The following is a 24,564-nucleotide window of genomic DNA, read 5'->3' on the forward strand; positions in this document are numbered from 1 at the left end:
TTAGATAGACTGGGCTGTGGTTCAATATCAGGTGGACCGTTGCCAGACTGCTACGGTGTCCAATCCTTCTTCTCCGTGTTCGTTCACTTCTACTCCAGCATCTTCTCCTTTCCTTCTCCTTGAGTGGGTTCAGAAACTCTTTCATGATTAGAAGGGCTCTGAAACCAAGTGAACTGACCCAAGAATATCTCAGGGGCAGCGGTGATAACAGCATCTCTGAACGCTGAGGAATTAAGCTTCAGCACTTACCTACCTATAGTGAGATGTTGCGCTTAAGAAAGATGCCTGTTATTTGAAAGGAAATGAGAGTCAGTGTAGTTTTAAAGCTGCACTAATCTAATTTATTGTTTCATCAACAGTTAAAAGCTCCTTGGTAGTTCCATTCAGTTCTATTGAGCATTGTAGTTCCTCTATTTTGGTTGTATAGCAAGCAACTTTCCTATTTTTGGTCAAGGGTAGTCAACAAACGGATACTCATAAGAATTTTCAATTAGACTGAAGTGAAAAGATGTGTGGACTGAAGTAAAAACTGATTTTAAGTAGACTGAATGAAAAATTCAGTCACTGAGCACAGTGCATCACATTTAAGTTATCTTGTAGTTTGTGTTTGAATGTTAGGGTGGGTTTTGGATGTAAATACTTTATAAATAACTGTGCAGGGATGATGATGAAGTATTTTGTGAATACTGAGTACCTAATCAAAGGAGCAGAACACGAGCTCTAACAACTGAGACCTGCTCCCACACTTTACACAACATTAGCCAGTTCTGTTGAGGCGAAGGAAATAATTCTGACTTCATCATCTGTTTACAACGTTTTAGATAGAAATAGGCGTCCCTGGTTTCTAATTCAGCAGCAGAGAGGCTGTTCTCTACTGCTGGTAACATAGTACCAGAAGATTGTATGATGTTCCAATGTCAATGGAGTGAACTTACTTTATACTTAAAAACTAACTTAAGTAAAAACAACAATGACCATCATCAAATCCAGTTAACTTATCTGAGTTTTACTTTGTTGTCCTTCACTGAATTGTACATTTTGTTTGAAGTTGTTTTGAAAAAAAAGTTGTGTTTTTAACCAAAGTTTTAAGTAAAATGTTTAACTCATCTTTGCACATTTTCTTGATCTCAACATTTTTTCTGTTAACGTCATTGAAATGTAGTTGGGAAATGAAAAGGGATTTGTTCATTTGGATCTAACCCTTGGCCTTTCAGTTTTCTAAGTTAACTGTAGTCTCACTGGGTGTCTGGGAGCTCAAACAGCAAAAAGATGGTCACCACTTTTCTCTAGTTAAGATATATAACTCACCAGCAGATCCCAAAGTTCCAATCAAAGGGGACGCTGCTGATATACGGTGGGGCAAAGGCAAACAGTAGAATTATAAAATCTACCTTCAGCGTGTAGCCAAAATGTTGACATCTTAAGCAGCAGTGCTATTCACCAGTTTATTTGGAGGGAAAATAAAAGTACACAATGTGTACAAATTAGCAGGAGACAAGAAAGACCGAAAACATTTTCTAGATTTGATAAATGCATGATATATCCCATTTGTTTTATTTCACACCAGACCAGAGAGCCGTTGTGGCTCCTCTGTTTGAGGCCCAGTTGAACCTGAAGGTTCCTGACATGGTGTTTACTCCCTCTCTGGAGTTTGGATCTGGAGACAGTTTCTTTGAGCTGGTGGAAAGCCTCACCAACGACGTGTTCAGAATCTCCTCACTGGTGCCGCGCCTCGCCCAGCACAGCCCCTTCCCTCACTACCAGGTACAGCCCCACATAACTGCAGTTTTATTTACAGTGTCTTAAGTGCAGATCACTCTTCTTTAACATGCCACATGGGGTCTTACATCTACCCCTCAGGCTGACATGGAGGACATGGCCGACCTGGCAGACATGCGTCATCTCCTCATGGAACGTGTGCAGAACGCCATGGCAACATGCTGCGAGTTTCAAAACTCTCTGGAGCATTACAGCTACCTGTATGTTGACGACAGGAAGGAGTTCATGCGTCAGTTCCTCTTGTACGGCCGCTTTCTCACCAGCGAGGAGACGGAGGTTTACGCTGACAACAGAGTCCCAGAGAGCCCTCCGACTCTGGACCGTTTTAAAGAGCAGGTGGACAGGTGGGTATTAGTGAAATTAAGTTTATGTTTGGGTGTTCGTGGTTTATCTAAATTTCTATGTAGACATTTCGCATTGCAGAGAATAGTTCAAGATTTGGATTTAAGGTTTTGTTTTCAGTTCAAACTTGAAGAAACTGTTCGGATGCACATGTCTCTCTTTTTGCTGAAGTGAATTGTGTCTGGTGTGCTGTAGTTATGAGAAGATCTATGAGGAGGTCTATGAGGGTCTGGAGCCACTGCATGTGTTCCACGGGTGGATGAGGGTGGATGGCCGCTGCATGAAGAGCGCCTTGCTCAACATCATCAAAAAGTGGAGCTTCATGTTCAAACAGCATCTCATTGACCTTGTAACCAACAGGTATGGCCGGCAGCCTCACACAAACTCTTTGTCATTTCCATTACATGAAATATGCAAGCTGGAGTGATATTATTTACTTTTTGGGGAAAAAGAAAATATTTTCTTCCTCATACAAATGAAAATATACATATAGGGAGCTTGTAGGAATGGTAACTCTAATATAATGTGATTGCACCCTCAAACAACAACTACATGTGACCAAGTATACGTGTGATTTGTGTGTTTTTATTGTGTGAAGCCCATTTAGATTCCCATAGGAAAACGTCCCCACATATTTTCCTCATGTTATCATACGTTGCAACATGCAGTAAACATGTTTTTTTTTTTTCTGTAAAGGCAGGATTAGATCCACCAGTTGAATTTCAATTCCTTTTGAAGCTTTGTGTGATTTTTCCACACCTAAAGTCATCAACACCGTCTTTCCATTCCAATTTTTGTTGTCTTTAACTGCAACTCAACCCTGACGAAGACGTCATTGTGATTTTCTGAGACCTAACAGAGTTCCACCGAACTCTTAAAAGACATTATACGGTACAACTGATCCACAGGCTGAATCCTGCTTCTAAAACTTGATGTGTAAATTTAATGAAGCATACCATTAATATTCCTGCTTGCCTTTCCGCAGCCTGTCAGATCTGGAGCAGTTCACCACTGTGGCTGAGACTGGCCTGGGCCAGCGGGTAGCAGAGGGCGACTACGGAGGCCTGGTGGGGGTCATTGGTCACCTGCTAGCTGTTAAAGAAAGACAAAGCACCACAGACACCATGTTTGAGCCTCTGCAACAAACCATCGCTCTGCTGAAGGTGTATGAGCAGGAGCTGCCTGATGTGGTCTACAAACAGTTGGAGGTGAGGACTGATGTTCTGTCACTTCATATTATTTTCTTTGCTCTGTTTCTTTCAGCTGAGACAGAGCCATTTCTCTTATTTCTTATTTGTGCCTTTCAATCGCCCATCTCTGTTCTTCTCTTCCACCTGGTGATTCATCACCTGTCACGTCGTTCCCTCCTTGTTTATCCCCCTCTCTCTGTATCTACCTTTTCATGTCGGTCTCGGCAGGAGTTGCCAGAAAAGTGGAACAATGTGAAAAAGCGGGCGGTGTTGGTCAAACAGCAGGTTGCACCGCTGCAGGCCATCGAGGTGGCCGGCCTGCGGAGAAAGTGCGCCTCGTTTGATGTGGAGCAACACTCCTTCAGGGAGCATTTCCGCAACAACGGGCCGTTCAGGTAGGAGACTTCCGATCGTCTGAGTTTGATTTAAAAACATTTTACATCAGCCCCACAGTTCAAATTTATCAGCAGCTAAAAGATGATTTATAATATTATTGTAAACAGAAATAAGGTCTATCGTATGTAACATGTTTTGGGTTTAACATGTGTAATAATAATAAATAATACATAATGACACATGAACACAACATGAATTGATTCATTGTGTCGGAGGCAGGTTTAAAAAGTAACTGACAAAGAAGTTGAGCTTCACGAGTTTGACAAATCATTTTTAAATTAAAGTCCACTTATTAGATTTCTCCTTCAGCTGATATCGGCCTGAAATCATGTTTATATCCTACAAATATGGTTTGATCAACATATTTCGTAGTAAACATAGATCCTGCCTGGAATACGTTACTTGACGATGTTTTCCCACTGAACAAAGTGCTTCATTGTGTAACAAATATGTAGTTCGGGTTTTTGGGGTGTACAAGGTGGACAAAACCACAGAAGGACTTGGTCACTGGAGACGCAGGTTTACTTCCTACCTTTGCTACTAATGGTTTGTTCAGGCTGCTGTTAAGTGGGAAAATTCTGATTGGGTAACCTCCGACTTCCCAGTTGAGAACGTTCGCATGACAACAATAAAGAGGCAACATGGAAATCTCCTCTATCTGTGTCTGAATACTGAAAAGTGACAAACAATCTCGTCATTACCATTGTAGACCATCACAAACGGAGTTCAGAAGGTCAATATTTTTTGGACACTACATTTCTACTTGTTGTTTTTAGCAGATAACGTTTAAAACAGGCAGCAAACTAATGACACTTATGGTCACTTATTTTTGCGCTGAACAAGTGCTCCTCTACCTTTCACCATAAAGACCAACTTCTCAGAGCTCTTAAAAAGCTGTGACTTTCTGAGTTTGGCCAGTTCGACAGGTGTTCAAGTGTTTTCTCGGAGGTTGGAACTTTTCCACTTCTCAGTTGCACATGATAAGATTGGGGAAAGATTTTGTTTCAGTTTAATGTCAGTGTCTCATATCTCAAGCTGCAAGCTCCTTTTGGCTCTATTCCATTCTAATCTCCATGGAAAAGGGCCCAAGACCATACATTTTAATAATTGTGTTGTGGATAGTTTATTGAGTTAGAGCATAACAAGAAGAGCAGCACACAATCCTACAATGCACCTAACGAGGATGGTGCCGGAATATAAACAATCTCAGTATTAATTTTCTAACCTGCTTTCCTCGTCCTCTCAGATTTCATTTTCTGTGCTTCAGAATTGTTACACAACTCCCAGTAGGATCCTTTAGCAGTATTACATAACTTCAGAGATGCACAAATTAACTACACTGCAATCCAATTGTATTTGGGGTCAAAGTTCAGTGTAGTTGTCTTGGTGCTCCAGATGTGCACAGCTGCTCTGTTTAAAAAAAAAAAAAAAAAAGGCTTTATTGTTCGCAATATCAGACTGACAGTTTACATTATAAATATAGTGTTTACCCTGTGACCTGAAGTACAACTTGGAATTGCTTTAGTTGGTACAAGCTGATATTAAATTGCAGAATTAGACATTGTAGTAAAACCATGAGGGGGTGTCTTTCAGAATGACAAAGCACTTTTGAATTCATGAATGTCATTGATAAATATAAGAAATCCAAATAATAGACATGATAAATACTTCATTGTTCAATATAAACACATATTTGATATGATTACATCTATGATGAATCATATTGTTATCATCTTTATTATCTGTTCTCTTACCGATCACTAATTCTTCAAAAAAGGTTTTAGATTTATTGGAAAATAAAAAGATAAACGCTTAGAATTAAAGATGGTCTTATGTCTGAATAAAACAAGTCTTTTGTGGGTTACAAAAATTGTATTCATTGATTTTATGCTGTTTATTAATGCTTAGAAATGTGCTATCTGATGTGAGTCAGTGGAAGCGTTCCCTCGGTGACAGAGTTGAGTGAGTACCTTTGAAAAGAGAAGAATGTCACCTTTCCTTGCCTTCTCACTTGATAATAGAGAAGTGTTATCTTGAGGCTCTCACATCCGACAAGGCTAATTGAATCTTAACATAATGATAATTAATTCATAGGTAGAGATGCTTCGTCATAATGTCTAATTGTCAGATTAGTTATGTGTGTAATTGGTCTCTTAATAACCTGGTGATTATTTTCTCATTAATGTCATGGAAGTCATTGTTAATGGTCACAGAGCTGGAGACTCTGGTTATGCTGCAGCCAAGTCAGGTTTAGCAAAACTGAGGCCATTCATTACCCAGATTTATACCGAGCTGGTGCAAATGTGTGTGTGTGTGTGTGTGTGTGTGTGTGTGTGTGTGTGTGTGTGTGTGTGTGTGTGTGTGTGTGTGTGTGTGTGTGTGTGTGTGTGTGCGTGCGCGTGCATGTGTGTGCTTTGATGGGTTCCTGTGAGCACTCTTGCATTTGTCCAGGTTTGACAGTGAGAGCCCCTACCAGATGTTGGACGCGTTCCACTGGCAGATCCACGAACGGGAAGCAGTGATGGCCTCCCTGGTGGAATCTGCCAGCCTGTTCGAGGTCACCGTCTCCGAGTACAAACAGCTCCGACAATGCAGGTAAAGACCGGAGCTGGAATGAGAAAACACCACGAGCCCGAGCCAAATTTGAAACTAATGAGTCGTTACAGCAGAGATGCTTTTTTTTTTTTTTTTTTTTTTACATGCACAGTCAGAATCTGAAGTCTTGCCATTTTCATGCTGGATTCATTTAACTCCGTCTGCTCTCCTGCTTCTGGTAGGCGTGAGGTGGGCCTGCTGAAGGAGCTGTGGGACGTGATCACCCTGGTGGAGTCCAGCATGGCGGCGTGGAGGACGACTCCCTGGAGAGAGATCCACGTGGAGGACATGGAGCTCGAGTGCAAACACTTCTCTAAAGATATTCGGGGGTTGGATAAAGAGGTGAGGGGGTATCTTATTTCACAAAAGATTATATCAAATTAATGAATAAATAAGTCAAAACAGTATCCTATCACACATTCTAGTTTTAACCTGTGCTGAATAAATCATTTTTAAACCTTTTTTGCATGTAATAAAGTGCTACATGTTTTAAAGTCCTCACTACAGCTGGAGATTTCACCCCTTTAACTGAAATATAAAGATTTTTTTGTTTTCACAGTTAGTTTTTTTTAAACAGGTATATTCTTCTTGAATCATATTGACTTTTGTTATTGTATTGCTTTGTTGGGATTTTGCGGTTGAATTCAAAAAGACATAATATAGTAAGAAGCCATCAAGTGTGTATTTGAAACCAAGTGGAAACATTGACTCATCAGCTAACACGGCGCTAACGCTACTAATGAGTAGGTAGTTAGCTACACTTGATAATCTCAACAACAGTGATCATTTCAGCCAACGCATTAATGGTTGCTTACTAGAAATAAGAAGCAGCTTTTTTATGTTTTCTTTTTTTTGTCTGAAATGACTGATTATTTGTTGATAATTTAAAGCAGTAAACCTGCCCCAATCATTATTGTAAACTGCATTTGTGCTGTCAAGAACGTAAAGATTGTTTGATATAGCAGCAATAAGAATGGAGTTGGGACGCAGCGAGGCACTGAAGGAGTTAAGTAGCTTGCTCAAAGGCAAAATGGTGTTATGGACGGCAGAGCTGCCTCCGCTCTCATCTGCAACTGGGAGTTCCTTGCCCCTGAGCGTGGCTGCTGGGAAGCGTTGAATCTCCGTTACTGCAGGAATGTCAGCTTAGTCATTGTTTTACTGGAATAAATACAACTATAATGAAATATTGAGCTGCAGCTTCAAGCTCCCTTGTCCCTGTCAAAAGCCCTCTTACAGAGTTCTGGTTTTGTCTCCCATAGGTTAGAGCGTGGGAGGCCTTCACAGGTCTGGACAGCAGGGTGAAGAACCTCCTCACCTCCCTCAGGGCCGTGGCAGAGCTCCAGAACCCGGCCATACGAGCCCGACACTGGCATCAGCTGATGGCTGCGACTGGAGTCCGCTTCACCATGGACCAGGTTTCCAATTTATTCTAATCAAAAAGATGCCTCATGGAGAAAATAGTTCGACAGATGACATCATATTTTCACGAGTAGTACACTTGCAGCAAGTTTTATTTTGAATAGCTGGAAAAAGCATAGGTGTTAATAAAGTGACAGTGAATTTACAGGAGCTTTAAGAGGGGATTCATACACACTGCGGTTTTTGACCACTTATTTTCTTCCCCATGCAGCTCTGTCTGCATCCTCACTGGGCTGGTTTGTTCTGCAGAGGGACGATCAGATGAGAGTTGTTGGTGTACAGCAGCTGCTTAGTTTGTACAAAATTGGATTACAGATTCTAACTGCTCCACTTTGATATTTTTTCTTTTTTGGGGGGATATTAAAGACTACTTGAAGTTAGGCTTGTAATGTTCTCCATCACACATTGAGCAGGCTACAGATTCTCCACAGAAGGGATTTGTTCAGTTATCATAAGAGCTGTTCTACACCTGCTAAGCTATGTGTCATTGTGTGAGAGTGAAGTGACAGCAGCAGCAGCAGCAGTGCCACCTGCAAGCAAAGCACATTATGCTGCTGCAATTTTTAACCTTTCACCGCTCTCCTCCCATCTGAAGGACATTCACCTAAATAATGCAACAAATGGATTATTTGACCTTTATCTGAATTTAAACAAAGACTGCATAATTGTGAAGCACTCTAAAGATAATGTTTGTGCAAGCAACTACAGTCCATGGCTGTCTTCAGTATCAGGCGATGGTCAGATATCATAACATGACCAAAGGTAATTCAATTCAATTCAATTCAATTCAATTCAATTCAATTCAATTCAATTCAATTCAATTCAATTCAATTCAATTCAATTCAATTCAATTCAATTCAATTCAATTCAATTCAATTCAATTCAATTCAATTTTATTTATATAGCACCAAATCACAACATGGGTTATTTCATGGCACTTAACACATTAAAGTATTTACAATATTATAGGGAAACCCAACAATTCAATAATATATGCAGTTTCCACATACCACTTTTAAATGTGTATTAAGGGCAATAAATTGTTGTTGAGCCCCAACTAATACTCATATTACATGTCAGTTTCCAGCATTTCCAACCTGTACTATAGAAATGAAATGACAGGTTGATTAGGTGGGCGGGGAATTGGCACCAATATAAATCCTTTTTAAAGTAAAAAAAAAAAAAAAAGTTTGAATATACGCTGATTTGTGCTTCAGCGAATAAGAATGATCCATTTTAAATCATATTCGTATTACACACTTAAAAAAAAAATCAATCCTTTAATGTAGAAAAAGACTGAGGTTGCTTTGGGCTTACAGTTAATCAGTGATGGATTAATACGTCCTGGGTAAGATTTTCTGTGTGTAGAATAACCGTCATAGGAAAAGTGGAAACACTTGGTAACAAATGAGCTCAATAAAAAAAAAATTGAATAGTGGCACTAAATCTAGATTTTGACACAGGTTTGGCTCATTTATAAGATTGGGCCAACAGCTAAAGGAAGGAGGATCTGATATACATATTTAACACCACTGACCTCAAATTTGAAAAGAATAAAAGTGTGATAAGATATTTGTGATGATGTTTGTCAGAAACATGCTGTGTCATACTCAGGGGTCTCCAACTTCATAATGTGCCTTACATGAGTTGTGGGTAGAGCACTGATTTGGCTGTCTATGAGCAGGACACCACTCTGGCTGACCTGCTGCAGCTCAACCTGCACTGCTTTGAAGAGGAGGTGAGAGGGATCGTGGATAAGGCCGTTAAAGAGATGGGGATGGAGAAAGTCCTCTCTGAGCTCAACTCCACATGGACAGGTACCGGAACGGAGCACTTTATTTTAACACGAGAGTTTTTCACTGTGCTGTTCCCGAGTTTTCGACTGCACTCTGCCCAGGTATGCAGTTCCGGTATGAGCCCCACCAGAGGACCCAGGTGCCTCTGCTCCGCACAGATGAGGAGCTGGTCGAGACGCTGGAGGACAACCAGGTCCAGCTGCAGAACCTTATGTCCTCTAAGTATATCGCGTATTTCCTGGATGAAGTATCGGCATGGCAGAGCAGGCTGTCTGTCGCCGACTCGGTCATCTCCATCTGGTTCGAGGTGCAGCAGACTTGGACACACCTGGAGAGCATCTTCATTGGCTCCGAGGACATCCGCTCACAGCTGCCCGAGGTTACACACTGAATAGAATCACATTAATGCACATGAGTTAATTACAGCTCTGTATGTCAGGTATACATCAGTGTTGAGCTCATATGCATGCAGCCCTTAACCTGCGCCGGAGTCGTTGCCATGTGAACCCAGACAGCATGACTGTTATAGCTGTTAATTAAGGAGTCATTAATTGTCCTTCCTCCTAGTTTAGGAGCTGAGATTACACGACTTTTTAATTGCTCCCGTGATGTTCAGGCCGGGCTTAAGCCCAGATGTTTGCTATTAAACCCCTGATTCTCCCCTCCCTCTTGAGGGAACCTAAATCCCCTGGCCGGGCTCCCTTGTGAAATCCTCTGCAGGACTCCAGGCGCTTTGAGGGGATTGATGCCGATTTCAAAGAGCTGGCGACCACCGTGCATCAAACACCCAACGTAGTGGAGGCCACCAACAGACCAGGCCTGTTTGGTAAACTAGAGGACATCCAGAACAGGTGAGAAGATAAATAACTCTCTGTTTCCACTTCTTCTGTTTGTTATAAAGTGCACTCTTGTAAAGGCTTCATACTTCTTACAAATGGACACGCACACACACACACACACACACACACACACACACACACACACACACACACACACACACACACACACACACACACACACACACACACACACACACACACACACACTGACTCTGCGTCTACTGTGTGTGTTTCTACAGGCTTTCTCTGTGTGAGAAAGCGCTGGCAGAGTACCTGGACACCAAGCGTCTGGCTTTCCCTAGATTCTACTTCATCTCCTCTGCCGATCTGCTGGACATCCTGTCTAATGGGACCAACCCACACCAGGTGGCTTCACTAATTTTTGCCTGAGGGGTAGCAATGAATTTAATGCATCAGTCTGTTCGCAGAGACACAATAAAACTGTGTTTAAGTCTTCATGCAGCTCATTCTCCTAGTTGGTCTTGAACAGTTTTGTAAAATCATGCTCCATTGCATCTTTTCGCTCCTTTTCTGATTGTTGCTGACTCTTGTAGTACCTTTAGTACCCACACGGGGGCAATGTCGATCACAGTTTTGCAGTGTGCGTCCACCTCCGTCATCAGGACATTGTTTTCTGCATTTCCCCCTCAGAGAAATAAATCACTGTTAAGAGCAACTTGCCACTAAATCTCTCTAAGAGGAAGTTAGCAGGCATGCAGCAGAACATGGGTCCTGCCCTCCCATTAACACTTCTGAAAAACAGCATTGAAACGTTATTTATTTGTGTGGCGACAAAGAAAAATACCAGTCAGACTGTGAGCTGTGTGTAAATGTAGTGTGAGCTGAGTGAGTGTGTGTGTTTGTACAGGTCCAGAAGCATCTGTCTAAGCTGTTTGACAACATGGCTGGGATGCGATTTGAAGCCGATGGAGAGGGGAATCCTTCGAAGAAGGGTCTGGGCATGTACAGCAAAGAGGAAGAGTATGTCTCCTTCAACCAGTCATGTGACTGCACTGGACAGGTAAAATAATATACCCACAATTTTTTATTCATGTCCCTCAGATTGTGGTATCATAACTTCTAAATGCTGAAGACATTCGTGGTCTTTGTCTTCATTAGAATTACTGCTGACAGTGGTTCTATGACTGAAGATGAATGTTATAGATGAGAGAATCCGCTTACCTGCCCTTTTCTTTCTGTCGAAAGAATAGAGAAACTGAGTCTGTATATTGCATCTGGATATCACAACTGACAATATAGCGGAGTGGAGTCTGCTGTTGGCCCTAGGGTTTTGCATATCAAAGCCCATAAATCCATTAATTTTCCATTAGGTTCCATAGTATTTGCCTGACTCTACTTCCACTGGAATGCTTATTAATGACCTCGTTAGGGTCCATTGATAAGAGAGCCTGCTCATGTGGCAGACATTGCAATATTTTTCTTCCACATATTTGTATTCATGGGCCTGTCTGCCCGTGTGTTTTTTTCTGTGCGTAAGGTGGAGATGTGGTTGAACCGCGTGCTGGACACCATGCGCTCCACCGTTCGCCACGAGATGACCGAGGCAGTGACGGCCTACGAGGACAAACCCAGAGAGCAGTGGCTGTTCGACTATCCAGCTCAGGTAAAAAGGCTCGGCAGTATGCGTGTACACATTTAACTCATGACGCTTACTTTGGGGATTCTGCCCATTAGTCCAATAAAATCTGATGGACTGGTATGAAATACATAGACATGTCCACACACTCACTAATGCTTTACATACACACGTTTGAGCCAGATTCTGTTGATTGAACAGTGTGATGAGGACTGCGTGTCAGTGATAATGGAACACTTTTTTCTACCTGTGTTAACAATATTTTCAAACTGCCTTGGGTGTGACTACAAATTCAACCCAGCTGGAAGTGTAAACCCGCAGAGAACAGCGATTTACAAAACTGATGCAGGACTTTAATGTTGAAATGGACTGCAGGATCAATAGTGTTTACTCATAAAAGGTAAAAGAAAATATATCTGAGCTCAGTCTCTTTTCAAGTAACCAACAAAATAGGAAGGTCAGTCTATTACTAAACCAAATATTTACAAGTAATATAACATATTGACCTGCAGTAGTTTTTCTCTTTGCTCAGGATTGAGACAGATTTAAAAACAAACTAGTCAAAATCAAAGCAGCAGACAGATAAATCCTGACTTTGAAAAAACTAGGCTTCACAATTTCCATTCACTCATTAGCATTTATTACTTGAGTTGAGTTGTTTGATCATCGCTGTCTTTCAGTCTCCATCTACTAAGTTTGAAACACCAGCTGTCTGTTGCTCGATGGGGTTATTTTGGTAGGTTTTTGAAAGCTCCCCTCAGAGAACTGACAACTTTGGAGCTACAGAAATCTTTCTGCAACTGTTTTGAATAAACTGACCAACAGGCCTGAAACTGTGAAATGCCCTTGGAAGAGAAAAAAAACCTTCATCATTAGTAAACTCTTTTTTTTAACTAAGCAATGCAGACAATGAAGCTGCTGAATGTTCTTTTGTTTAAATGACAATTTTGCCTGCAGGTCGTTCGCCTCAATGTCTGACGTTTTGTGCCGCCATCTTGGCAGCTTTACGAATACAGTGTCAGGGATTGAAGAACTCACAAAAAAAACGTACTTCGCTTTTAAAATAAAATTTAAAAAAAAAACACAGTATGATGAACTTTTATGCAGTAAATTCATCTATTAATTATTGTAGTGATTTTGGTCATGTTTTGCAATAAATTGTTTGTTGTTTGGGTTCAGAGCTGCTGGTCAGACAACACAGATCACTGGATGTCATCACCTGTATTTTTCACTGTTTTCTGATGTTATGTAAACCCAGGGGCGTAGTATGTGTGTGTGTGTGTGTGTGTGTGTGTGTGTGTGTGTGTGTGTGTGTGTGTGTGTGTGTGTGTGTGTGTGTGTGTGTGTGTGTGTGTGTGTGTGTGTGTGTTAGATTAAAGCACATAATACTGGTTATTATGACTTGTTTAAATGTGGTATGAACGGAGGAAGCGGCCACACAGAGACTGCTTAGATTTTCTTGCTGCACCCCTGTGTAGACCAATCAATTCATGGATTAAATTCTTTATTTTGGATCTGTTTGTAGAGTCTCTGAAGCCAAAACTAACCTAAAAGCTAATATATTAAACCTCATACATAAGCTCTGCAATCTCTGGGGTAAAGGCAGACATGAGCGCATATACTCATTCAGAAACTAGACTGAGAATATTTCATGATTTTACATTTTCATTCATAATTTAGCTTTTTACGAAAAATATTGCATATCAAAATTCTTTTTTTAGTAACATGTATTACCCCACCACATTTCACAATTTCTAAGAATTGAAAAGGCTTCAACAGGAATTTAAACATCAAGCAGATCAAAGGAGGCTGCTCACTGCAGAGCCAATGAGTCCACGTCCAGCCCCGCCCAACTCCCCGTGCGCTGCTGTGATTGGTCTTTTCACTGTCAGTCAACTAGTCCCCTAACGCATCTAAGTTTAGAGCCAGGATTAGGGTTACCTATTTCTTAACCCTCCCACTGTGTGGGTCTTCACAGCTGCACGTCTTTGTACCAAGTGAATGTAGCTCTGCATTGAGGACTAGAACACAACACCCGTTCAGTTCATCTCATGTTCCTTGAAGCTGACTTTCCTCACTGATCAGCAGCTGACAAAAAAAATAAATAAATAAAAAAAACCTTTGCTTCCCAATCCAAGTGTTCCTTCACAGCTCTGTGTTGTAAATGCAAATGGTGGGTTCTTTTATGTGTGAAACATATGGATGAACATGAGGCCATATGCTGCTGTGCCTTCGTTGGCTCAGTTCCATCATTTGTTTTACATGTAGATGCTTTCTTATTTAAAAATGGATACAAGTAAACCACCAGAAAGAATTATGAGTGACATCAGAAGTGCTAGGATAGAGCTGCTTGAATATAATCAAGTCTATTTTTCTTCTCAATCCACTTCTGATTTCTTTTCTTGTGTCTGATTACCTGTTCAGGTGGCGCTGACCTGCACTCAGATCTGGTGGACGTCTGACGTGGGCATGGCTTTTGCACGTCTGGAGGAGGGCTACGACAACGCCCTGAAGGAGTACCACAGGAAGCAGGTGTCCCAGCTCAACACCCTCATCTCCATGCTGATTGGCCAGCTTACACCAGGCGATCGGCAGAAAGTCATGACCATTTGCACCATCGATGTCCATGCCAGAGACGTGGTGGCCAAAATGATCGCTCAGAAGGTTAGAGGGGCCACAGCTGTGTATCAGGAACCTTTATTCTATGAGTTCCTGTGCATGGTGACTGCTGCTGTATTTTTTGAGAGCCTATTACCGATGAGTAATGCACTCAAGATATTCAAGCAAAATACAGCATGTCATTACCATAATTAGAGGGAGGTAAAGAATAGATTATTTTGGGCTTTATCTCAAAACTTGACAGTCTTGGTTAAACTTTTTTTTCCGTGCAGGTGGAGAACTCTCAGGCCTTTGTGTGGCTCTCCCAGCTGAGACACCGCTGGTCTGAAAAGGAGAAGCATTGTTTTGCCAACATCTGCGATGCCCAGTTTCTCTACTCCTACGAATACCTGGGCAACACGCCACGATTAGTCATCACTCCTCTAACAGACAGGTATGGAGGTGTCATTTCTGGCATCTTTGTTCAGACTGAGAGGCAAAAAAAAAAACAATTACTGCCTGTCAACTGAGTGAAGGTGAAGCCTTTTTCTATTTGACCAGTAAATTACTGTTCCTACATTAAACTCTCTATCTGTGCATGCCACATCTGCAGTTAACGATGACAGCATTATATTTATCATGAATAATCAACCAAACAGTAGTTCCACCTACTTTTACTTGTTTTAAAGTACATTTTCAATATGTGCATAAAACTCTCAAAACTTTCAGAAAGTGAAAAAAAAAAAGTTTTCAAACTTGGCGGAGGTGAAAAAGTTGGTTTACCGAGGAAAGCAAAATGCAACACTGCAAATGCAATGCAATCAGGCTGGACAAATAAATGATGACATTGCTGCAGAATGTGACTTCAACGTCTCGTAAAGCTTCAGCTCCACTGGAAGGACGAAGAATCACAGACACAAACATCTGTGTTTAGATTTGGTTGAAATTTAGGCTCATTTTGGGGACAAAAGCTCGTTTCTCATTTCAAGCCAACAACCATTACTTTTACTAAAAATGACAACTGTCATCCACACGCTAATTAACTAAACACGAGGTCTGGTTGACACATGACTAATGTTGTAAGGTTTCCAACACATTCGGTTTAAAACCAGAGCCTTAAAACTAAGGTCTTAAATGTACACTTGATCGCTACGTACATGATATTGGATCCACACAGGGGACATCCTGTCATATGAAATTGTTCTTGTATTATAGGTTAGTACCTTAGTAGTTGGATGATTACCACCCAATTCACTCCTTTAAAAGGATAAGTACGCAGCAAAAATACTTACCATGTATGTATTCACAGCTTTATCAATTATGCCAGTTTGCATGAAGCTCAAGTACATTTTCAAAAATGTATTTGTGTTGATAAAAACGCATCTGTTTTTTTTCTTGTAACTGAAAAGAAATTACAGGTTTCTCATGATAATGACCATTTGATGCCTTCTAAGAATCTTCATTTGAATCATTATGCACACCCACCACAAGCGGAACCTTTTAGAATAACTCAGCACGGGCACTTTGCCAACAGCTTGCTTGTTTACATGCACATGTTTCTGCAGGATTCCTGATAAAGTCAAACTATAGAGAGATGAATACCTGCATCCCAGAGTCCTTTGGCAAACTGCAGTGTTTGACTGACCAGTATTCCCTTTGAAGCAGGAACAAAGCAGAAACAATGGGCTTTGATGGGCGGATCAGCGGCCGTGTAGCAAGACTTCACCATATGGTGCATGCCCTTACTGAGTCTCACACAGTTTGCCACTGGCTTTCATTGCAACAATGGACCGTGGACCAGGGGGCGAGGAGTCAAATCCTTTAATCCGCGACTTGAGAAAAATGCTAAAACAGCTAAAAGCGTGTTTGCTGCATGATATTGTTTCACAATGTTCTTCACAACAGAGTCACTGAGAGATGAACACTTCTTGATGCTTTTCACACTCTGATATCACCAAAGATCAGAAAGACAATAGCGTATGTTTTTAGCATAACACTATCGATTTGTGGATGTTAAACATTTAGTTTACCTTAATTACAAACAAGTTTGACCTTACCTCTTAACAATAATGGAACGTTTTAACGATATCCCAATTTAAAGTGCTTTCATTAGAGATTAAAAAAAGGCATTAAGACAACATATAATACAATATTTTAACAAAATTAACAGAAGAATACAAATCATTTTGAATACATGAAATAGAGCGGCAAACAGGAAACTCATGTTTGAGAGAACAGCAGCTGTCTGTTTGCTGCATATATGTGGTGCACAGAAAGAGAAAAGCTGCCTGTCCGTGTTTAGTTTTGATCCTGGGGACAGTAAATACTCTTGATTCAGACCTGGTGAGAGGTCAGGTACTGCAGTGGACGCAGTATATGTGGATTAGAAACTAGCTATCAGGCATACAAAAGCAGGTTTTTTATTTCCAACCAGCGACAGTTGCTGGTTTTACTAAATTGACTGATATTACTAGTGCGTCAGCGTCAATTAGTCGTTGGAAATATGTGTAATGTTTTAATATTTCCAGTTAACTTGGTTTAAAACAAGAACCCTTTAACTGGGGTCTTAAATATATACTTGACAGCCACCCACATGATATTGTGCTAAGCGGCTGAAGCTGAAACTGTACGTCCCAGCGGATCCGCTCTAAAGACATGAAAATAAAGACAGCATAGTCTCACCATAGGTCAGCCAGTTAGTCCTCGGATTATTATTAGTATCATCAGAAAAAATAAAAAGTGACGCTGTTTAGTTCTGTCATCGTCAAGCTCACATGTTTGGGCTTTATCCTTTATTGTTCATATTTTCAAAAGTTACGTTTCATTTTTAACATTTTAACAGAAAAGGCTGGATGAGGATTCCCCAACGGGATCAGCCCTAGATAACAAGTCTGGCTGGGGTTGGCGAAGTCTAAACTCCTCCAAATATAGACTCGTTCAACAGCAAGACAATTGAAAGTGATTTACATGAGACATAAAAGACATTAAGACAAAACATAAAAAGAACACAGGAAAATATAAAAAGACAAAATGGAATTAGGAGGAATAACAGGAGAATGAAAAATCCAAATTAGAAAAAGCACATAGAAAGGATTTATAAAGTGATGGTTGGAGCAGAACACAAGTTCTCTATGAGTTTGTTCCCGACATGTGGAGCATCACTACTGAACCCTGCAAATATCTGGTTTTAGTTATAACTCTGGGTACAGTAACATACTTTTCCTAGACTGTATGTAAAAGTGGATGTAGCTTCGGGGTCTGGACAATGAGGCCGATGCCGAAGTGCCTGAAGTTGCAACCTCACCGAGGGCCGCTAGAGGTTGCCTCCAAAAAGCCCTTTGGCTCCGTAGACTCCCATTCAGTAGTCTCATGAAATTCAATACATTTTTTCCACAAGTTATCATGGTGTTGTTAGCTAAAATCTCTCCTTCTTATGAGTTTACTGGTGGTACATCTGAATATAATCAACAACAGTAAACAATTAGAAAAAAAGGCGAAAAAGCTGTGTTTTTAGTGGCGTATCTGTTTGATTGACAGGCCTGTGCTGCAGTCAGGTTTCCCCTATCGGTGGGCAGGTAGTATCGTCAGGTTTCCAATCAAATTCAGTCAGATCCAACGCTTGCTCCTCCCCAGCTCGTCAAAATATGGTCACTTCCTGTTCCAAGCCGTTCTGAACCAGCAAGATGTTGACGGCCAAAATCCGAACTTAAGGTTTCATGACGGTCGTTCACAAACCAGTGGGTGACGTCGCCGTTGGTTGCTGCTTGGTCTCAGACAACTTGATAGGTCTGGACGGTTCATAACAAAGCAACAGATCACAAATGTATATTACCATTCAGTGCTGTATAAACCAGCCTTTTAAAGTTAATTCATTGACAAACAATAAGTCAGTGTACAGTTGAGGAAAATGGAGTGATGTGCTCCACTTTCCTGGAATTAGTTAGCATTGCAGCAGTCTTCACTAAGACTTTGGCAGCTCCACTCTGAATCAGCTGCAGCTGTCTAATTTGACTTTTTAGAGACCGGTACAGATGGCATCACAACAGCCTAACCTACTGAGGCTGTTAAAATGTGCTGCAGGACTACATCCAGGTTTCTGGTTTGGTTTATGTGCACTGTCATCATCACTTTTCTTTGGCTGCGGAAACAATTTAATAACAATTTGATAACATTAATGAAAGCTGGGTTCCATTTATTTGAGGTAGCTTCAGGGCTCAGGTGCTGCATGCTCACTCACTGACATAACTGACTGGGACAATTTTGATTAATGTAAATTTTTTTCTTCTAAGAAAAGTCAAAATGTCTTCTGTGAAAAGGTCCCACAGCATGAGCTCGATGCTGAAACAGCGAGGCAGAACTCAGCTTTATTGATATTACTATTCATACCTTCGCTCCAGCTGTTAATTATTTAAAATCCAAAACACAAATACCATCCAAAGGGAACGTGAAGCCATACATGTGAATGCATTCAAAGTGAGCACAGGGCCTGTATACACTTGTTTACCACAAGCTGGCTGTTGTCAGTGTGGTGTGTTCGCCAGCAGGGTAATTAGGCTAAAGTAACTCACACTAATCTATAACAGTGGGAATGTTATTGGCACAATGTTAGCATCCACTCGATACTTACTGCAGGATCTCCGAAGCCGCACCATTATGCAAAATGTCAGGAATATTTTACCCGGAACACACACACACACACACACACACACACACACACACACACACACACACACACACACACACACACACACACACACACACACACACACACACACAGAGGAATGGAGGGAGAATAAATCAGACACTCTGACTGAAATACAGTATCGCCATTTCTTTTAAAGACACTGTAATAAAACAAGTCACCTTGTCACAGACCGCTAAGTTTCACTCGACTCCTCTCTGGCTGTAGTTATTTTGTGAAGAACGTCCTTATCGTGCCTCCTCGTGGGATTTTTGGCCATCTTTCAGCAGAGAGCCACGGAGCTTGTTGGTGCTGTTATTCGGATGATACACTGTATACAGATGGGATCATTTGTCTTGTCCGAAGCTTCTGCGTCTGCTTTCCGATATTTCCCTCATCCATGCATCATCTATTAACCAGCAGTTCATTAAAATCATTGCTGTATTGATATTCAAGGCAAACCCTTGAGTTTATTGCCTTGATCAATAAAGTCCTGATTGTCTCCATCAGTTCACGTTTCTGCTGCTGCTAGGTTTTATTGATACTAGACGGGCCAACTGTTTGTTAGTCCTGACAGGTTCTGCGGGAGAAGCAATCATGGGTGTCACTAATCAGCCCGCGGGATAATCAAAGCACAGCAGCAGATTATATTATCATATAATGAAGTTATGTTGGATGGTGGCTCAGCCGACACCGAGACGTGTCACTGCTGGTTACAAGATGGTGTCAAGTCAGGATTTGTCATGTGCTGTTAACAGCTGTGTGCAGTTCTCGTACTGCTGCTGCAGAAATTAAATCTTCTTCCATTGTGCATTTATTAAAAGTCAAAGTGGATCATTTAGAGGGAGGTTGTGCTTGCGGTGGCAGGGCAGAAAGGGCCCCTGCATTCAGCCATTTTACTGCATGTTGTCTCTGTGGTTTGAGGCACAGGAGCCTCGTTGTCGACTGATGAGGTGGAACGTTATGGTGATCATCGGCGCTTGATGCGCTCTCTGTTGAATGCCACTTTACTCTCTGATGTGGCACAGAAGGCTTGAATGTCTAATTAAGCCACTTGTTAAACCATGTACTTCATTTCATTCATAGTCATTGTGGTGGTTGGTTTCATGGGTTCGGAGAGGCTGTCTTTAATTCAGTTCATGTAATAGTCCTCAGTAAACACACACAGGCATTTCCATGTTTGAAATCTGGGGTTGCTGCAGGTATTTCATGAGGATAAGGGAAGAACTGTTAAATCTTAGATCCTTTCCTGGAATGCATTAGGTAAATGATAGCAAAACCCTCCTCGCCTAAGTCTGCTTGGAGTCTAAGGTGTCTATGGTGTCATGTCTGTGTGTTTAGTAGCGTTTAGTAGCAAAATTACTATTCGAAATTGGCTCAGAACTATTTGAATAAAAACAGATTGTTCACCCGTGGATGGAACGTCTGCTCGGTGCATCACTCTTAGCTGCTGTAGACTTGTATGCTAGCTGAACCTGAAGACTTTTCACTGCACCTCATCTTTATTTATTTTTGAAGGAGCTCTGACTCGGTCTGATTGGAAACCGACACTATGTCCCGCCCACTGATAGCTGCAACCTGTCCGCACCACAGGTCTTTTCAATTAAAAAGACACGCCCCCAAAAACACACCTTTTTTTCAGGCTTTTTTTCTACTTAATGATGAGATTATTCCAGAACGCTTATCTGAAAGAGTGAATTTAGCGAATTAAATTAAGAAAACTTTTATTGACTGAGAAGTTCATGAGAGATGCTGAATGGGAGCCAACCTCTTGGCAGCACTTGGTGGTATTGCAGTTTAAGGCACTTCTGCATTGGCCTCATTCTTTGAAGCCAGAAACTAAGTCCACTTTTATATACAGTTAATGGTTCTGATGGAAGTAACGCTTTACAACCAGTTGCCGGTCAAAACAGGGAAATAAGGAAGGACTAAAGTCACACATACTAATACTTTTTTTTAATATTTTAATGACGATTTGAATATTTGAAAATCACGTCCCGTACCTAGTGTTAAATTGAGGTCGGGACGTGGTTAGTCTAGCTTCACCTAAGGGCTGTAGTTCAGCTCTGTCTGCTGTTCAAGAATACCTTAAGTATAGAGGTGTTTAGTACCTTGAACACCTCTTAAACTCAGTAATAGTAAAAGTTGTATTTTATTTGTCTAATCTGTGTAGAAACAGAAATGCAAACCCCCCACCCCCAAAAAAAAAAAAAAAAAGTAGTGAGTGTTTTTGTCAGTGAACAGACTAAGAGGCAAATGGATAAACTGTTGTAACCCGCTATAAAGCACAAACTCTCATTTTTCTATTTGTGTATGGATTAAACGAAAATGCAGCATGTTGATTATCTGGTGGTGCGCTGTGCCAGCCCTCCATCTCCTGCCTGTAAGAATGCTGATAGATGAAATATATAAAACGAAACCAGCAACATCAACGTGCCTGTGTGTGCAAGTCCTCACTGTGAATACGACAATGGAATGAGTCGAAAACAAACTTTATGAAGGCAGTTTTCAGTGCTCTGCAGTGATTAATATCTGTGCATCTCCACGACATCTAGATGCTACATCACCCTCACCCAGTCCCTCCACCTGACCATGAGTGGAGCTCCGGCGGGGCCGGCAGGCACCGGGAAGACCGAGACTACCAAGGACTTGGGACGAGCGCTCGGCATCATGGTGTACGTATTTAACTGCTCTGAGCAGATGGACTACAAGGTGAGCGAGTGCTCGTGCGCACACTTTTTTGCATTTCAGCTTGTCTGTGCACCTCGTGCATTCACAGCAGCCCATTTTATGCATGTTTCTTTTCATCTTTGTCTTCATCAGCAATATGTAATGCATTTGTCATTAAAGGTTTCAATCCACCTTCACGCCCCTCTCTTTTCATCTTATTTCTTTTCATCTTCTGTTTGCTTCTCCTTGAAAGAAGAGCTGATTAATTAAACTGATTGTTATTTCTTTACTAAAGCTTGTCAAAAAGTCCTCTCTGCATCCAGCCTCCACCGTGCTTTAATATTCACTCTCGAACATTTCTACTCACACCTTCTGCATGTAGAGTGGTCAAGGGAGACATAAACATAATCTTGTGATCTGGCTTGCTCCTACTTTCCCCAGACAGGGGCATCATTTCAGTACAGAGGCGTACGACACCCCTGGCTATACACTTCACACAAGGTGTGCATGGAGAGAAGTGCTAATATACTCCAGGAGGAGCACAGGCACCAGAAAGAGGCTTCAGAGCCGCACACTGTTACTCATATTCAGTTATGTGCACGGGCACACGCACACACACACACACACACACACACACACACACACACACACACACACACACACACACACACACACACACACACACACACACACACATGCACATGAGTTAAATCAATCCTCCAGTCAGCTCTGGTTTGCGTCAGAGAAGGTTTCTTTGGCCCTGTAATTGGAGAGAAAAGTCAGCTGCCTGCTTCATCCTGGTCCAGCTGCTCTCTGGAGGGCTGTTCACCTGCTCTCAAGTTGATGTTGATGTCTAAAATGTGGGTGGTAGACATTTTAGCTTTCTTTTTTTGCCATCAGTGCCTGGTTTTATTAGTGTGAGGCCTTGTTTACGTATCCGGCCGTCGTTAGTCAGCTACCCGCAGCTCGCTGCCGTGCTGCGCTGCGGTAGCTGTGATAAAGCTGAATGTTTCTCCATATATCTTCTGTCTAATTGCCAAAACGTCTCTGTCTGCCTCACCACTTCTCATTAGTCAGTCAGAACGGGGCTCCACCCCTGTTTCAGCATGACTACTGACTTCCTGTACCGATGTGTCCGTCTGAAAACGTGTCTCTCTGTCTGTCCACCAGTCCTGCGGGAACATCTACAAAGGCCTGGCTCAGACGGGGGCATGGGGCTGCTTCGACGAGTTTAACAGGATCTCAGTGGAGGTGCTGTCAGTGGTGGCTGTGCAGGTATGAACAAGTGCAGTTCCTCCACCTCAGGTACTCTCAAAATCCCCCTCAGGTCCAGACTTCATAGAGAAGGAAACATGTTCAGAATGTGTTTGCATCGCCGGTGGAGCAACATAGATGTGGGAGTTTTCAGCCACTTTGTGAAGTGGTCTGTCCAAATGAAGTTGTCGTGAATAAGCCCTTGAAAACTGCACTGCAGAAGTAAATAGCCTCTTCATCACCGATTGCAAGCGTAAATTGCTTCATCTATAAGACTAATCCACCAAGGCTGGCACCTCTGCACCCTAGAGCTTCTTCATAATTGGAGCCTTCTGTGATCTGATTTGAGAGTCGAGAATGGATAACCGCTTCCTTGGATCGCCTGTGGTGTTGGTCATGTTGCTCACATCTTCCTGAACTAATAACAGTAACTCTGAATGGACAAACCCCAAATTCTCAAAGGATGGGCAACTAAAGTTTGGGTAAATTACTGTTTGTTTTGTGTTCGGGCTTCAAGCACAACCTTGATCTGCAAATAACAAATTATCTGTACTTGTAATTAGAGCTTATTTTCTTTTAAATCAATCATCTCAGTGAAGTATTCATTCCAGTGGTTTCAGATTCACTCGGACCGTATGATGACAGCTTTAACAAGACAGCGAAACAAAGTAGTTGTAATGAACAGATATGACAGTCATCTGTGATTATCTGTGGAGCCTGTCAGTCTCAATCACACTGATATGAGCGGAGGGCTGTGGAAACTGCACAAAGGTTGGAAAAGTTGCCCAAATCATCAACAGCTGCCAAACATTATTTTGACATAAACAACTGGCTAGAAAGCAGCCTGATCTCAATGCAAGGTCACTCACTCTGACACCAGCGGCCAGGAACTGTTTTTCTTTGCTCAAATCTGTAAACAATGTTTTCTGTGGCTTATTCAAACTAACAGGGCCACTTTTATGAATTGTCGTTGATTTTGTTTTTAAAATGTAAGCCATATATTTACCTAAGGAGTTGGTGCAGACCAAAACAGAGCTTCAAGGTGGCCAACCATTCAAATGTCAGGTGGGCCAGAAACACAAGTCGCTGTGTCTGTTAGTCATATCATTGTTGTGTTTACAGCTGGTTGCATAGACCCCAAGTGGCCTACAATATAAATTCAAGTCGTTAAAGCGCCTGCCTCACTGCAAGTTAAATCATAGAAGTTGACTTTTTACCGTCATGGAGTTCTCTGGATGAACTGAGCACATCATCCTGATCAGTCTTTGCCTTTGTTCTCCTCTTCTATCTCGACTTCATGCGTAATGACACACAAAGTAAAAAAATAAAATAAATCTCTGTATTCCCTGCACACTGTAGACTCTGGGTGACCTACAGTAGGTAGCCCTTTGATAACGGGACTCTTTTG

At 41.6% G+C, this 24,564-nt stretch overlaps 1 protein-coding gene across 1 annotated transcript in view; it reads left to right on the plus strand.

Annotated features, from left to right (window-relative positions):
- dnah9 (dynein, axonemal, heavy chain 9) overlaps positions 1-24,564 on the plus strand; it is a 155,282-nt gene that overhangs the window by 22,657 nt on the left and 108,061 nt on the right. Inside the window, 18 exon segments of the mRNA XM_069708821.1 lie at positions 1,568-1,764; positions 1,861-2,123; positions 2,317-2,481; positions 3,107-3,329; positions 3,540-3,706; positions 6,159-6,302; positions 6,485-6,644; positions 7,562-7,717; positions 9,406-9,538; positions 9,619-9,896; positions 10,238-10,368; positions 10,596-10,722; positions 11,225-11,377; positions 11,855-11,980; positions 14,378-14,617; positions 14,845-15,005; positions 21,788-21,944; positions 23,073-23,177. Of these exon segments, the coding sequence (XP_069564922.1) occupies positions 1,568-1,764; positions 1,861-2,123; positions 2,317-2,481; positions 3,107-3,329; positions 3,540-3,706; positions 6,159-6,302; positions 6,485-6,644; positions 7,562-7,717; positions 9,406-9,538; positions 9,619-9,896; positions 10,238-10,368; positions 10,596-10,722; positions 11,225-11,377; positions 11,855-11,980; positions 14,378-14,617; positions 14,845-15,005; positions 21,788-21,944; positions 23,073-23,177 (3,086 nt within the window).

The sequence above is a fragment of the Brachyistius frenatus genome, unplaced genomic scaffold, assembly GCF_029030835.1.
Source record: "Brachyistius frenatus isolate BFR_SWC_R1_liver_20210118 unplaced genomic scaffold, ASM2903083v1 Contig_78, whole genome shotgun sequence".
Taxonomy (NCBI): domain Eukaryota; kingdom Metazoa; phylum Chordata; class Actinopteri; family Embiotocidae; genus Brachyistius; species Brachyistius frenatus.